Consider the following 13,501-nt stretch of genomic DNA (forward strand, 5'->3'; position numbering starts at 1 on the left):
GGGGTCAAACACTATTAGTATTGTGTTACTAATAATGTTATATACGTATAATTATAAATACTTAATATTTAAATAGATTTTTTTCTCAAAATTATACGTGTGTATTTATATATACATAATTATTATACACAGTACACACACATATATGATGTAAACAAAACTTTTATTCTGCAAACAATTAGTCATGATTAATCGTTTGGAGCCCTAATTTGAACAGCATATGTGTCGACTGGTGCCATGTGCACAAATCCGTGGTTGAGTATACTTTAAATAGGGTGACCATACATACAGAATGGCACGTATGGTCACCCTACTTTATAAGCTGTGTGGACATCCGCGTCTTTATAACATTTATGATAAAACATTTATGGTAAAATATGGTACAAAAACGAAAAATGTATAGACTGAATGCAGTCACTTTGGATGAAAGCATGTCCAATGCATAAATTAAAAAATTTAAAACTGGTAACTTAACAATAACGTTTAATTTTGAAATAGCTAACATAAGAATGAAACCCAAATAAATGCAGTAAAAAGGGTTGTTCATTGTTAGCTCATGATGTCTAATGCGTTAACTGTGTGTGTGCCCAGATGGCTAACATAAAGTCATAAAATATTAATCTAATTTTTACAGGCTTAATAGGTCAGGATTTGGCAGTGGATCAGTTTGTCCGTCTTGTATTAATGACCTACATCGCCTACATTAGCCTGTCTATGTTTAAATAAGCCAAGCAGCTTCAAGTGTTCATTACCAAGATACACTTATTCATTATGACTGTGTGTGTGTCTGGGACAGAGAGAGAAAGAGAGACAGAGAGACCTTTCCTGGTGGCTTGCCAAAGATGAATAGCTTTTAGTGTGCACACGCACAGATGATCATGCACACACACACTCACAAAGTAATGATTCTCTCCACCTGGTTACCATTCCTCAGATGTGTGATGGAGTGAAAAACTAACAAAACAAAAACATAACTATTTGGGCCACTGCTGTTGTATTTACAGAGAAGAAAAGATTGGGCTTGGGGTACAGGTGGGTAACTTCAGCCAGGGTGGTCTGGCGCTCACATATGTCGAATCGAGTGTGTGCGTCAAAGCAAAGCAACAAACAAAATAAAGTCTCATTAGCTGCTACATGCTCAGTAAAAGTCAATCACTGGAGTGTGGGTCAAATATGAGCAAGTGGGGATGATAGAGAGCTAGAGAGAAAACAAATGCAGACAGTGCATCAAAGCAAATTCAGATTTGAGCCATTACCGCACGCACACACGCACACACACCTTCAGTGGTTTTTGGCTGTGTGGGTCTGTCTCTTCGCCCTCCACAGCCGTAGCTTTACGCTTGGTGGCGGTCAGGTGGTGCCTCTGGATGACCAGCGCCTCCTTAAACTCCTCCTGAGTCTTACTCTCTAGCAGCTTTTGTCTGAAGGAGATATCTGAGAACATGCTGGCGAACGTCCTGCCCAGCTCCATCGCCGTCTTAGTGCTTTTCTGAGAGAGATTAGAGAAGGATACATCAAATGTGGATTTGGTCATACTATTTGGTCGTACTTTTATAAGCACACATGCACCTTTCCTCGTTTCTTAAAAAAATACTGTTTCCAATTTAAAGTATCTAAACACCCGTAAAACAAGATAAAATTATCCCATTGGCAAATTGTGTTAAGGAAAAATCTAACAGAATTAAAACGGTTAAGCTTAATGCTCAAGAATTTGCCAGTGGGGCAAGAAAAATAAACTCAATATGCATTCTTTGAAATTCTCTTATTACACAATTACACGTGACAGCATGACAATCCTGCTTTTAATGTAATAAGGAGATGCATGTTTGTGCGTATGCATGTGATTTCAAAGCGACTCGGGTTTAGAGAGCAAAAAAGTTTGTTATAGCGGCTGCTGAACTACAGATGAAAGCGAGAGATGAGCGTATTCATGATCAGAAACAAAGAGCGGGAGTGATTACATCAACAGATGTAAACACGTACACACACACAGATTTATGATGTAAACACAGACACAAAGAGAAACACAATGAGTTTTGGGGGAGCCGGAGGCCTCGAAATCTTTGTTGGGTGATCAACAAGACCACAAGACCAGGACTTTCTAACTAAAGGCTTGTAAATGACACTTTTAGTGGAGTGTATGTGTTACATATTTATTGTGCACAGGCATTTCGCTTGCAAATGGAGTTTTATTAAACCATGTATGATTTCTTTGTGTTTATGTATATGTGTTTGGGTGTGATTCTATTACCATTTTAGAAGGTGCCAGAATGAGGATAACATAACGGACTTCAGCGCAATTTTCCCCCCAGTTCTGTGGACGATCCAGGCGAGAGATGCACACGTGCCGCCTTTGCAGGTTCTTCACATTACAGCTGCCATAAAGAGTTCATAAATCATTATAAATCCTTTTAAAGATTAACACAGTGTCCTAATGTACCTGGCACAATACTAATTCAATATGCAATATGCAATAGGAATACAAATAAACAGTTGAGGTCTAACTGGATTACAAAAAGCTCTTGAACAGGAGTGTCAAAATAATATACAGGCATTTATGCAGGCACTTACACTTAAGTTTTTAAATGGTTAGTTCCAGTCCTTGATTTTGATGGTCAATAGCTGTGTTTTATTTACAATGAATTGTTCACCGCGCAGCACCCTAAACAACGTAAACATATGTAGCATGTAGGGACTACTATTTTTTTTCAGCGGAAGGAAGGTTTTTATCGATTTTACTTACAGTTTTTGCTTTAATATTTGTATTGTTGTAACTGTTTTATAAAAGCACTAAGGTTAGCGAGCCTAGTACTATATTGTGAATAAGTCACGGCTTGAAGGGATTGCAGGCACTTCACTCTTCAGCCGTGACTTATTCACGACACCGCACAGCCTCTCATACCTTACTGCTTACATAAAGGGACGTTTACGAAATTATAAAAACGTCCACCTGTTTTATGCTACCACCACCTACAGTATTATGCAGTTAATATCAACACAATCACATAAAACCATTTACTGTGTCTGACTGGGAAATTTTATTCAGTCGCATTAAAAAACCATTTGAAGTCAAACATTATCATAAACAAACACCTAAAGAACCCAAAAATGGAAAAATGTGCACTGTTGCAGGTCAAATTTACTGAAAATATACATTAATAGCAGGCTATTTAAGCAAACCCTGCTAACAAAGGCGTTGATTCTGAATTAATGAACCAGCTAATAATTAAAACATATCAGCTTGTGATCGTAAAACACAAACAATTTACTAAAGTCCTAGTAATAAAGGAACTTATGTATGAAACTTTATTCTAGGGATGCATAACGATTAATCGCGATTAATCTGTAGCAGAATAAAAGTTTTTGTTTACATCATATATATGTGTGAACTGTGTATAAAAACTTTGTATAAATAAATGCACACACATGCATGTATATATTTAAGAAATTTGTACATGTGTATATACATTTGTATATTTATGTATAATTTATGATATATATAAATATAAATACTTAATATAATTTTTTTTCTTCTTAAGATTATACATGAATGTGTGCACATAATATATATATAATTATTATACACAGTTCACACACATATATGATGTAAACAAAAACTTTTATTCTGCTATAGATTAATCGTGATTAATCGTTATGCATCCCTACTTTATTCCATAACATTTAGATGTGTACAGGGGCGACACTGGGGGGGGATGTTAGGGGGTCCGTTTGTTAAGACGTGCGCTTGATCAGCAGAGGCTCGCGGTGCGGAGCACAGCGTGAGTATAAACAAAGCTTCAGTCAGTCACTGAGTGAGATCAGATGGTAAACAGCCAAATTAGAGATGTCTTTGACGAAGAAGTAAAAGTCTGGACATTAGAAACTAACAGAGAGGCAACAGAGGTCAAAGAAAAAGAGAAAATGGGCTGATAATTACACAGTATTTTTTAAAGGAAGGTATAAATTATTTACGAAACTTCCTTTCGCAGTAATGTTAGCGTCATTACCGTATGCTATCGGACTCATACACATGCGAGACTCTGCCTGTGAAAATCAGACTAAAGACTTGATGTAATTGTGAGAGAAAGAGCATTACAGTTTGATTTCAAACATTTATTTCACTATAATTTCAATATCTGAAATGAACTTACTCAGTCAATATTAGAGATATTAAGTTTATATTTTCACAGAATGTATGATGATTTTATGTAGAAAACAGTAAACCACAAATACTTCAGCTGGGTTTTCACAATTATCTAGTGTATAAAGCTAAATCTTTTTGGGTTAAGGTTCATACACACTATATAATGTATGTTTAATCTTTGTTTAAGAATGTTTACTGTACTCTATTTTTCTATTATTTTTTGGACATTTGTACAAAAAATCATCTTATAGCTACAGATAATAGTGGTCAAAAGCAATAGCAAACATAATAGATTTGTATTTTTAAATTGCAGACAAAGATTTTATATACATACATAGTGTTATTACATTCAAGTTGTTCTTTTATTTGTTTTATTTTATTATGACTTTTAAGGGTTATGTGGATCTTTCAGATGAATTTAAGGAGTGCTGATTAATTCTTAGTCTTGTTGACTTTGCCTTGGTCTAGGTTTTGCATTGATCTCAATCCCTAAAAGTCTTGATCTCCACACACTCTGGTCTTGGTCTTGCCTTGGTCACAGTTTTGGTGGATCTGACTTAAACACTATTTTTAGTGTCCAGAACACACAGAGACAATGAATTGGAGACAATGACTGACATCTTGGGCAGCATCTCTCCCAGATATTGGCAGAATAAAGCCATCCTTACATTGCATAATTTATGTTGTGTTTAATAGCGGTTTCATAAGGCCCAGACCGGCCCACTACATAGGATCACAAATACCACCCACCTTTGTGCAATCTTGACTACCAACTCCATATAATGATTACATAGAAAAGTATTAGAGCTGACATTACAATAAATGTAAGCACTGTAAAAGGCTTTACAGGTTTTTTATTTTGACAGACGCACACTGACGCTACATGCTTCATAAAAAAGACTGAAATGTTGTGATTGGGCTAGCCAAATGTCAAATAAAAAAGAACCAATGGGCTGCTGATTAGGTGTCTCCTGGGCCGGTCTGTCCGTAAAAAAAAAAAATCTTACGCTATCTTTATGGAAAATGCAGTACATTGCCACCAAAATGCAGTACTTTTAGTGCCATTAATGAATTACGTAAAAACAGAAAGAAAGCAATGTGCCGCGATGTACGAGTGTTATGGGCTGGTCAGGCAAAAATAGTGTGAGATGTATCTGCCCAAAAAGTACTCGGCCCCACCGGGAAATTACTTGGTCTGCCAGATGGCCAGTCCACCACTGAAAATACATAACGCACCGGCCCAACCAGACCGCGGCCCACCGGGAATCTCCCGGTAGTCCCGATGGCCAGTACATGCCTGGTCTGATTTTTCTCTTGAGCAGTGCCGGCCGATGACTTCTCTTCCAAGGGGCGCGAATTTAAAATATGTGTTCGTAGTGTCATTGCTTGTCATGTGTTGCTTGTCATTTCAAAATATGTTTTCATTGCATTATGTGAACCACATGCATCATGTGTCTTGTCAAAATAAGTGAGTGCTGCACACGCGTTGAAAGGGTTTATGATAAAAGATATGCTCACGTTCAAAATACTCGCAAGACACTAACTTAAAGGGACACTCCACTTTAAAAAAAATATATGCTTATTTTCCAGCTCCCCTAGAGTTAAACTTTTGATTCTTACCGTTTTGGAATCCATTCAGCTGATCTCTGGGTCTGGCGGTACCACTTTTAGCATAGCTTAGCACAATCCATTGAATCTGATTAGACCATTAGCATCGCGCTCAAAAATAACCAAAGAGTTTCAAGATTTTTCCAATAATATTACACAGCGCCCGAAAATAGTCCCCAGCTATTGAAAGTAACAAAGGGGACTATTTTCGGGTGCTGCATAATATCATTGTGCCTCCTGCAGCCATGGTACGACAGCAAAGTCCTTGATTATTACGCCAGAATGAGAGTATAGTTAGCCATAGCTGCCTAGAAAATCACAACTTTTAATTTTCTGTCTCTAACTACAGAGTCAAGTTTTAAATAGGAAAAATATCAAAACTCTTTGGTAATTTTTGAGGGCAATGCTTATGGACTAATCAGATTCAATGGATTATGCCAAGCCAGGCCAAAAGTGGCACCGCCAGACCCGGAGATCAGCCGAAAGGACTCCAAAACAGCAAAAATCAAATGTTTAACTCTAGGGGAGCTGGAAAACGGGCACACTTTCAAAAAAGTAGAGTGTCCCTTTAAGTTAGTGTCTTGTGAGTATTTTGAACATGAGCATATCTTTTGTCATAAACCCTTTCGACTTGTGTGCAGCACTCACGTATTTTAACAAGACACATGATGCATGTGGTTCACATGACGCAATGAACACATATTTTGAAATAACAGGCAACACTAAACTCTAATTACACATGTGATTAAGCGAGTATCTGGCAAACATGAGCATCTCTTTTATCATAAACCCCTTTGAAGTGCCTGCAGCAGGCTCCTATTTTGACATGAGTGATGAAGTTTACATGACGCGCCGAACACATATTTTGACATAACGAGTCACACACACGACAGGCTAAATAAATACATGTTTTGATGAGCTTTGCATCGTGCGCTCTCGAAAAATAAGTCACTGGCCGCCACTGCTTGAAGTCAGTAAAGAAAGAAACGATTCAAAAACTTCAGTCCTAATGATTTGTACATGTACCGTCAACGCTGTCATAACTCCTGACACTCATTCTGTTTTACTATTCTTCAAGGATTTTGGTGGTCTTGCATCATTGCTCTGAAAACATTTCGGTGTCTTGCTGTATTTAGTATAAATGTAATATCATGGAGCCAAACTGAGTCCAATTGCATTAGCAATTACTGTGGACCATCCTACATGGTAAAATATAACAAAACCAAAGCACCAGCCCTTCTTTCTGAAGCTGAACTCCTCCACTCTCACCCTGGTTCAGACCTGTCACATCCTTCATGTCCTTCTTCACCTTGCTTCCCTTGGGCAGATGATGGAAATCCATACACACAAGAACCTCTCACCATCTCGACAGCATCTTCCCTGAGGCCATCTGCCTCCTCAGTGGCCTATAGAAATCACTGTATTTGTTGGAACTAATCCAGCATCATTTCTTTACACATCACTATACCACACAATCCACCACAATTTTAACCTGTAGAGATTTGCATTGCTTTTTACATTTGTTTATGATATTAAAGGAAAAATCCAGATAATTTACTCACCACCATGTCATCCAAAATGTTGATGTCTTTCTTTGTTCAGTCGAGAAGAAATTATGTTTTTTTGAGGAAAACATTGCAGGATTTTTCGAATTTTAATGGACTTTAATAGAGCCCAACATTTAATACTTAACTCAACACTTAACAGTTTTTTTCAACGGAGTTTCAAAGGACTATAAACAATCCCAAACGAGGCATAAGGGTCTTATCTAGCGAAACGATTGTCATTTTTGACAATAAAAATAAAAATATCCACTTTTAAACCACAACTTCTCGTCTAGATCCAGTCGTGATGCGCCAGCGTGACCCCACGCAATACGTCATGACGTCAAGAGGTCACAGAGGACGAACGTGAAACTCCGCCCCAGTGTTTACAAGTGGTTGAAAGAGGACCGTTCCGACGTTGTTGTATGTCAACTGATACTATTTAATGTCTTTGTGTCAGTTTATTGTTTACAATGGTCCGCAAATGTGCGTTTTATATATGTAACACGTGACCATTTACGTTAGGTCTCGCTGGACCGGACCTAGACGAGAAGTTGTGGTTTAAAAGTGGATATTTTTATTTTTATTGTCAAAAATGACAATCGTTTCGCTAAATAAGACCCTAATGCCTCGTTTGGGATCGTTTATAGTCCTTTGAAACTCCGTTGAAAAAAACTGTTAAGTGTTGAGTTAAGTATTAAATGTTGGGCTCTATTAAAGTCCATTAAAATGAGAAAAATCCTGCAATGTTTTCCTCAAAAAAACATAATTTCTTCTCGACTGAACAAAGAAAGACATCAACATTTTGGATGAGATGGTGGTGAGTAAATTATCTGGATTTTTATTTTAAGAAAATGGACTATTCCTTTAAATAGTACTAAAAGCTTGTAATCCTAGCACCGCTTATGGTTCAACATGGCACAATATAGTTCTATATTTTAAATATGTCAATAACATTCGTTTATAATCTTTCAAAATGTTTCAAGCCAGACATGTTTTCTGTCTGCGCCAATACCCAGGTGGCCTGTCGGACGACATGTTATGCAATAGTGCTTAGTGACTTGAGTCTTAGGATCACAAGCTTTCTTCTGTTCCCCTCTTTCAATCTTAATGATTTCCTGTCACCTATAAGTAGCCTATCCTATAAAGGCTCAAAGAATTTTAAAAACCTGTTTTCTGCACTGTATGCACATTTTCTTAAATTGGTTTGACATTTTAAAACAGACCTAAATCAAACCCATATTGAGTAACTGAAAGTACGCTGTAAATACACGGTGCGCCCATATGTGCAAAATAAGTTAAATACCTCCATTAATTTTAGGCAAGTTACAGAGCTTATAAAATAGTGCATAACTGTAATGACCGGACAGACCGTAATATTCTGGACAGAACCTTGTATTTCATGCCGGTGGGTATGTAGTCAAGCGAGACCTAAAGGGGTGTGACAATATGGACCCTCTTAATGATTCTTTTATCTTTTATCCTCACAGAACTCTATGACAAAGTAATATTGGCAAAAGCTTGTGCTTTCAGAATGGACATTTTGACCTGGCTCACACTTCATTGGTGTCTGAGATTGATTGTTCTTTTTTATTTAGAGTTTCAGTAAGTTCTTCACCTAATAGTGTCATCTTATACTAGTAGACACTCCTCTATTTCCTTTTTCCTCATTTCACTGCTCATTGCCATTCCACATATCCACACTGCAGCAACCATTCAAAGCAGCATCTGTTGGATCTCACTGGCAACCTGTTTAGGTTCACTGGACATCAAGTTTTATTTTGTGTAAAAATCTGCCACAAATAATAACAACTTTACACACGTCTTGTGTTTTGGCAGAATAGACATTAAAGTGCACCTATTTCATTGCTAAAAACTATGTTATTTTGTGTATTTGGTATAATGCAATGTATTCGTGTGGTTTATGGTTAAAAACACATTATTTTCCACATATCGTACATTTTTGTAGCTTCAGATTTCACTCTCTTCCTGAAATGCACGGATTTGAAAAGCTCTGTGTCCCTGATTGGTCAGCTAATCTGTACGTTGTGATTGGCCTGAATCCCTCTGATGTCAGCTGGAAATGTAACGCTCCTTACCATGTTTGAAATATTCAGTTGCTAACAGGAGTTAACTTACAGGCTGAGAGTCCGAAACGTGAGGAATTATGATAATGTTGGTCTTCTCTACGTTACCAATCCTAGGAAGTAAACTGTTGCCTACAATCCGTGTGTTTGTTGTAGTCCAAGAAAAGAGATTTACGTTGGAGACGATAACTCGCGCCATCGTTTACTTTGGGGTTTGTACCTTTTGCATATCAATAAAAATGTACTAATACACACTTACACACCAAAGTAAATTTAAAAATGTGAATCAGACAATAGGTGCTCTTTAATTAAATAAATTTCACATACAGTGGGCTAGAAAAGTATTTGGACAATAAGCCAAAAAATAAAATTGTATATGTTATTAGCCTGGCTAACACCAGACCAGTCTCATAGAGAATGAGGGGTGGTCTGGGAACGACGCGTTAATTTTCTCGAATTTGAGCCGTGGTTTACGAATGCCCTGAGCCGTTTATTGGGCCCTAAAATGTCTATCAAATGCGTCTGTCGCATAGACGTCATCATCATCTTGCTGCCCCCTCCCCGTTCTGTGATTGGTTCCCTATGCTGTTTATTGGGTGCTACGAATGTCTATCAAATGTGTCTGTACGTAGCTCATAGCCAATCCGTGTGTCGTATAGACATCGTCATTGTCTTGCTGCCCCCTTCCCATTCTGTGATTGGTTCCCTATTTCAGGGGCAAAATAGGTCCATTGTTTCCATGCTATACTTGCAGCGTGAATAAATTTGCACGCAAGGCAGCATGCGGAAACCAAGACTAATATGTTATTGCATTAGATACAAATTATCAAAGCAAATGACATCTGCAAGCAAATCATTTCTAAACTTTTTCAGAACTAAATTTCATAATTTTTTGACTTTTTGCCATTCCTTTTAACCAACTGATCTCAAGGTCATCCTTACTAAAGGTCAAATCCACCAATGTATCCAGTACAGTAACCAGAGGGTCCTTAAGTAACTTTATATGAATAATTTAACAATTTTATATTATTTAATGTAAGTATTATAATCTATATTATTTTATATTATTTACTTATATATATTTAAAACATTTTTCTTAAGAATGTATGTGTGCTCAATATTAAAAATGGCACTTGGTTTGTTAAGAAATGGAAGAAATGGAATATTTTGTTTATCGTTCTACAGACATGACGGCACCTCATCATGAGTCAGAACCATATGTTTGACACCCCTCTTCAAGAACCTCCATACGGTCAGTATCACAGGTGTAAGAGACATCCAGAATACTCACAGTATGCAAAGCCAGGACTGCTGGTACTGAATCCCTGTGGCTGTGGCCGTCACACACTGCAGCGTCTCTGACAACAAATGCACTGTAAAAAGAGAAGGCAATGGTAAATGATAAGCGGGTACGCTAAAGATCACAGGTGACCATGCATGGAGAAATAACTGAACAATTGATTCAGATTAACCACAATCTTGGTGCCACTTTGAGAACTTTAATTAAAGTGCGAATAAAACACAACATAGGAAGATTGCATACTATAAGTTGACGCCAAGATTAAGTCAACTGAGTTTCACTGTATGGTGACACACAAAACACAAGAGACTGTGAAATGAAGAAGGGGCTGGTCATTTAATGCAAGTCCTCACATCTCCATGAAAAGGCTAACGCGTATCAAGGTAGAACAGAAGCTGAGGCACACCAGAGGACAATACACATCACTGCAGCCAGCGTGAGTGACAATAAAGACCTTTCCGGGGAACAGCGCCAAATGTTTAATTCAAATTAATCAATGTATGTGTGTGTGTGTGCATGTGCGCCCTGCCCTCTGTTGTGTGTTGATTTGAGCTGTCTAACAATAAGCAGTGTGGAAGCATGTGTGTATGTCCTCTGTCCAGCAGAGGTGACACATATGTGTGCATATGTGAAAGCATGCGTATGTGCGTGATCTGTTTAGCAGGCAGGATGGATGTCTCTGGCACACAGTCACACTGTCTCATCAATAAGACATCACACACTCACATTCTGGACAGATGGGTATCACCATGACAACACACTCAGCACCATAGAGAAACCGACAGGAAGAAAGAATGAAGAGGGGAAAAACATATCAATGGAGCAATATAGAGCAATGTAAAGGTTACGTTGAATTGGCAGATGGTTGAACAGCTGAGATGACTGTTTACTTGGTTTGATATGCGAAAGAGGGAGCAAACATCTCTTGCAGCAATATTTTTGAAAATCTGAAGTACGTGGAGACATGCTGTGCACATCCGTGAGTGCACCTTCGCTGTGGCGTAAACATACACTCATTCATAAATACTCAAGGGCTAGGCGATATCGACCTATTTGTTACTGTAAATCGATTCTTTCAAAACGTCCTTTTTAATAAAATTCTCAATTGGGATGATTTAAATGCATCATTAACCTCCTAAAACACGAGTTTTGGTTTGTCTTTTTTTCAGATTTTTTCCAGCTATTTTGGGGTTAGGAAGAACCAATAAATATAATAACCAAATATTTTTCTTTGAACATGAAGCAGTGTATTTGTCCATGTTTGTGTCCAACAGGTTCCATTACACAGAATTAAGTATTATGGTGCAAACATCAAAAAATGTGATGTCCACGAATGGGTGATTCTCACGAGATCCAGACTTAGAAGGTGTCCAGCATCAGATTATTTTAAAAAAGTCCTTGAAGCCAATTTTTTTGCACATATAAGATTAAGGACTGAACTTACTATAACCATTTTTTTAGAGGATTTAAAAAATATTTCCTACAGAATTATTAAAATTTTTTAGATTATCATTATCAAAAATTATAATTGTTATTACATTAAATATATGCATTTACAAACTCATGTTTCGGTAATGAGAATTTAAAAGTTGTCTGTACTATGACAAACAAAATTGCAACTTTTATCTGGAGAGAAAAAAATAAGAAATGCTTACCTGATGGCCATCTTGAGTGTCACAGTCAATTATGTCCCTTCCAACAATTTTTTTTTTTTAAATGTTAGTTCCTTGAGGGCTTAAACAATGATTGAAAATTGTTTTCTTGGACAAATTTATATTACTTATTACTGTCTCTACATTTACCAATGATCACCAAATACCACATGTTTCTTTAAATGTTTATAGTATAACATGCACTGAGCTTTTAATTTTTTTGATTTTTTAATTATAAATATTTCCATGTCAAAGAACTCAAATCCAGTCATGGACAAGTTGCGGTAATGAAAAATTTCCCGTTAAATGTGGAAAAAACAACTAAATTCGTTTGTATGATGTCATTTGAAATCATGTCCAAAATAGTATATGAAGAGATGTTTGTAACTGTATGCTTCTTATTTTGATAGCGTTGACTTTTTTTATCAAAATGTTTCATGACACCTCATAAGTCTAATTTTGCGAGAATCACCCATATGTGGACACACCAGGTCTTAGGAGGTTAAAAAGGTTCCTAGATGTTCCTGCATGGCATTTTACTTGCTTACATCATATTGATTAACTGGTTTATTAACAAAAAATGTTGAGTTTTAGTACGTTCTGAATACTTGGTTGGTTGAATTGATCTATCCGCCGATTCAAACAAACACCTTAATTTAGAATAAATACTTAAAAATTAATATCTATATTGAATACTGTCAAAAAAATCAAATTATACTCTTTTGATCTACATCTCACAGCCGTAATATACACACGATTACATTTAGACGCAATTGAATAGACCAACAGCACCTCACCCCCCGATAACAGCCAGAGGCCTGAACATCAGGACAGAAATGAGATGATTTTATTCACATGAACAACAGACTTTTCCACCAGATATTAAAAAGTCTGTTCATTTCTGTGTGTATGTGTTCTGCATAAATATTAAGCAGAAGAAGACATCAGAATGACAGTGGGCTTTTCAATCACAACAGCAGAATTCATGCACAGACAATCAGCCGATCGGCAATGAGGCAAGAATGAGAGTGGGGATGATACCACCCAATCTACCGCACCACCACAGGGAAGGGAATCACTCAGTATTCAGCACTTAAAGCAACACAGAATCTTGTCATTTCCAATGTGTGGATACTGTTTCAAATTGGATCAACTGGAAAATGCAG

At 37.1% G+C, this 13,501-nt stretch overlaps 1 protein-coding gene across 14 annotated transcripts in view; it reads right to left on the reverse strand.

Annotated features, from left to right (window-relative positions):
• Positions 1-13,501, reverse strand: part of slc4a11 (solute carrier family 4 member 11) — an 81,045-nt gene that overhangs the window by 28,232 nt on the left and 39,312 nt on the right. For all 14 annotated transcript variants that reach the window (XM_055169993.2, XM_073873096.1, XM_073873097.1 and 11 more), the window contains 3 exons: positions 10,675-10,756; positions 2,252-2,375; positions 1,280-1,489 (listed from right to left, as the gene is read on the reverse strand). In XM_055169993.2, coding sequence (XP_055025968.1) covers positions 1,280-1,489; positions 2,252-2,375; positions 10,675-10,756 — 416 coding nt within the window. The remainder of the gene's footprint in view (positions 1-1,279; positions 1,490-2,251; positions 2,376-10,674; positions 10,757-13,501) is intronic.

Source organism: Misgurnus anguillicaudatus, chromosome 11 (genome assembly GCF_027580225.2).
Source record: "Misgurnus anguillicaudatus chromosome 11, ASM2758022v2, whole genome shotgun sequence".
NCBI classification, from domain to species: domain Eukaryota; kingdom Metazoa; phylum Chordata; class Actinopteri; order Cypriniformes; family Cobitidae; genus Misgurnus; species Misgurnus anguillicaudatus.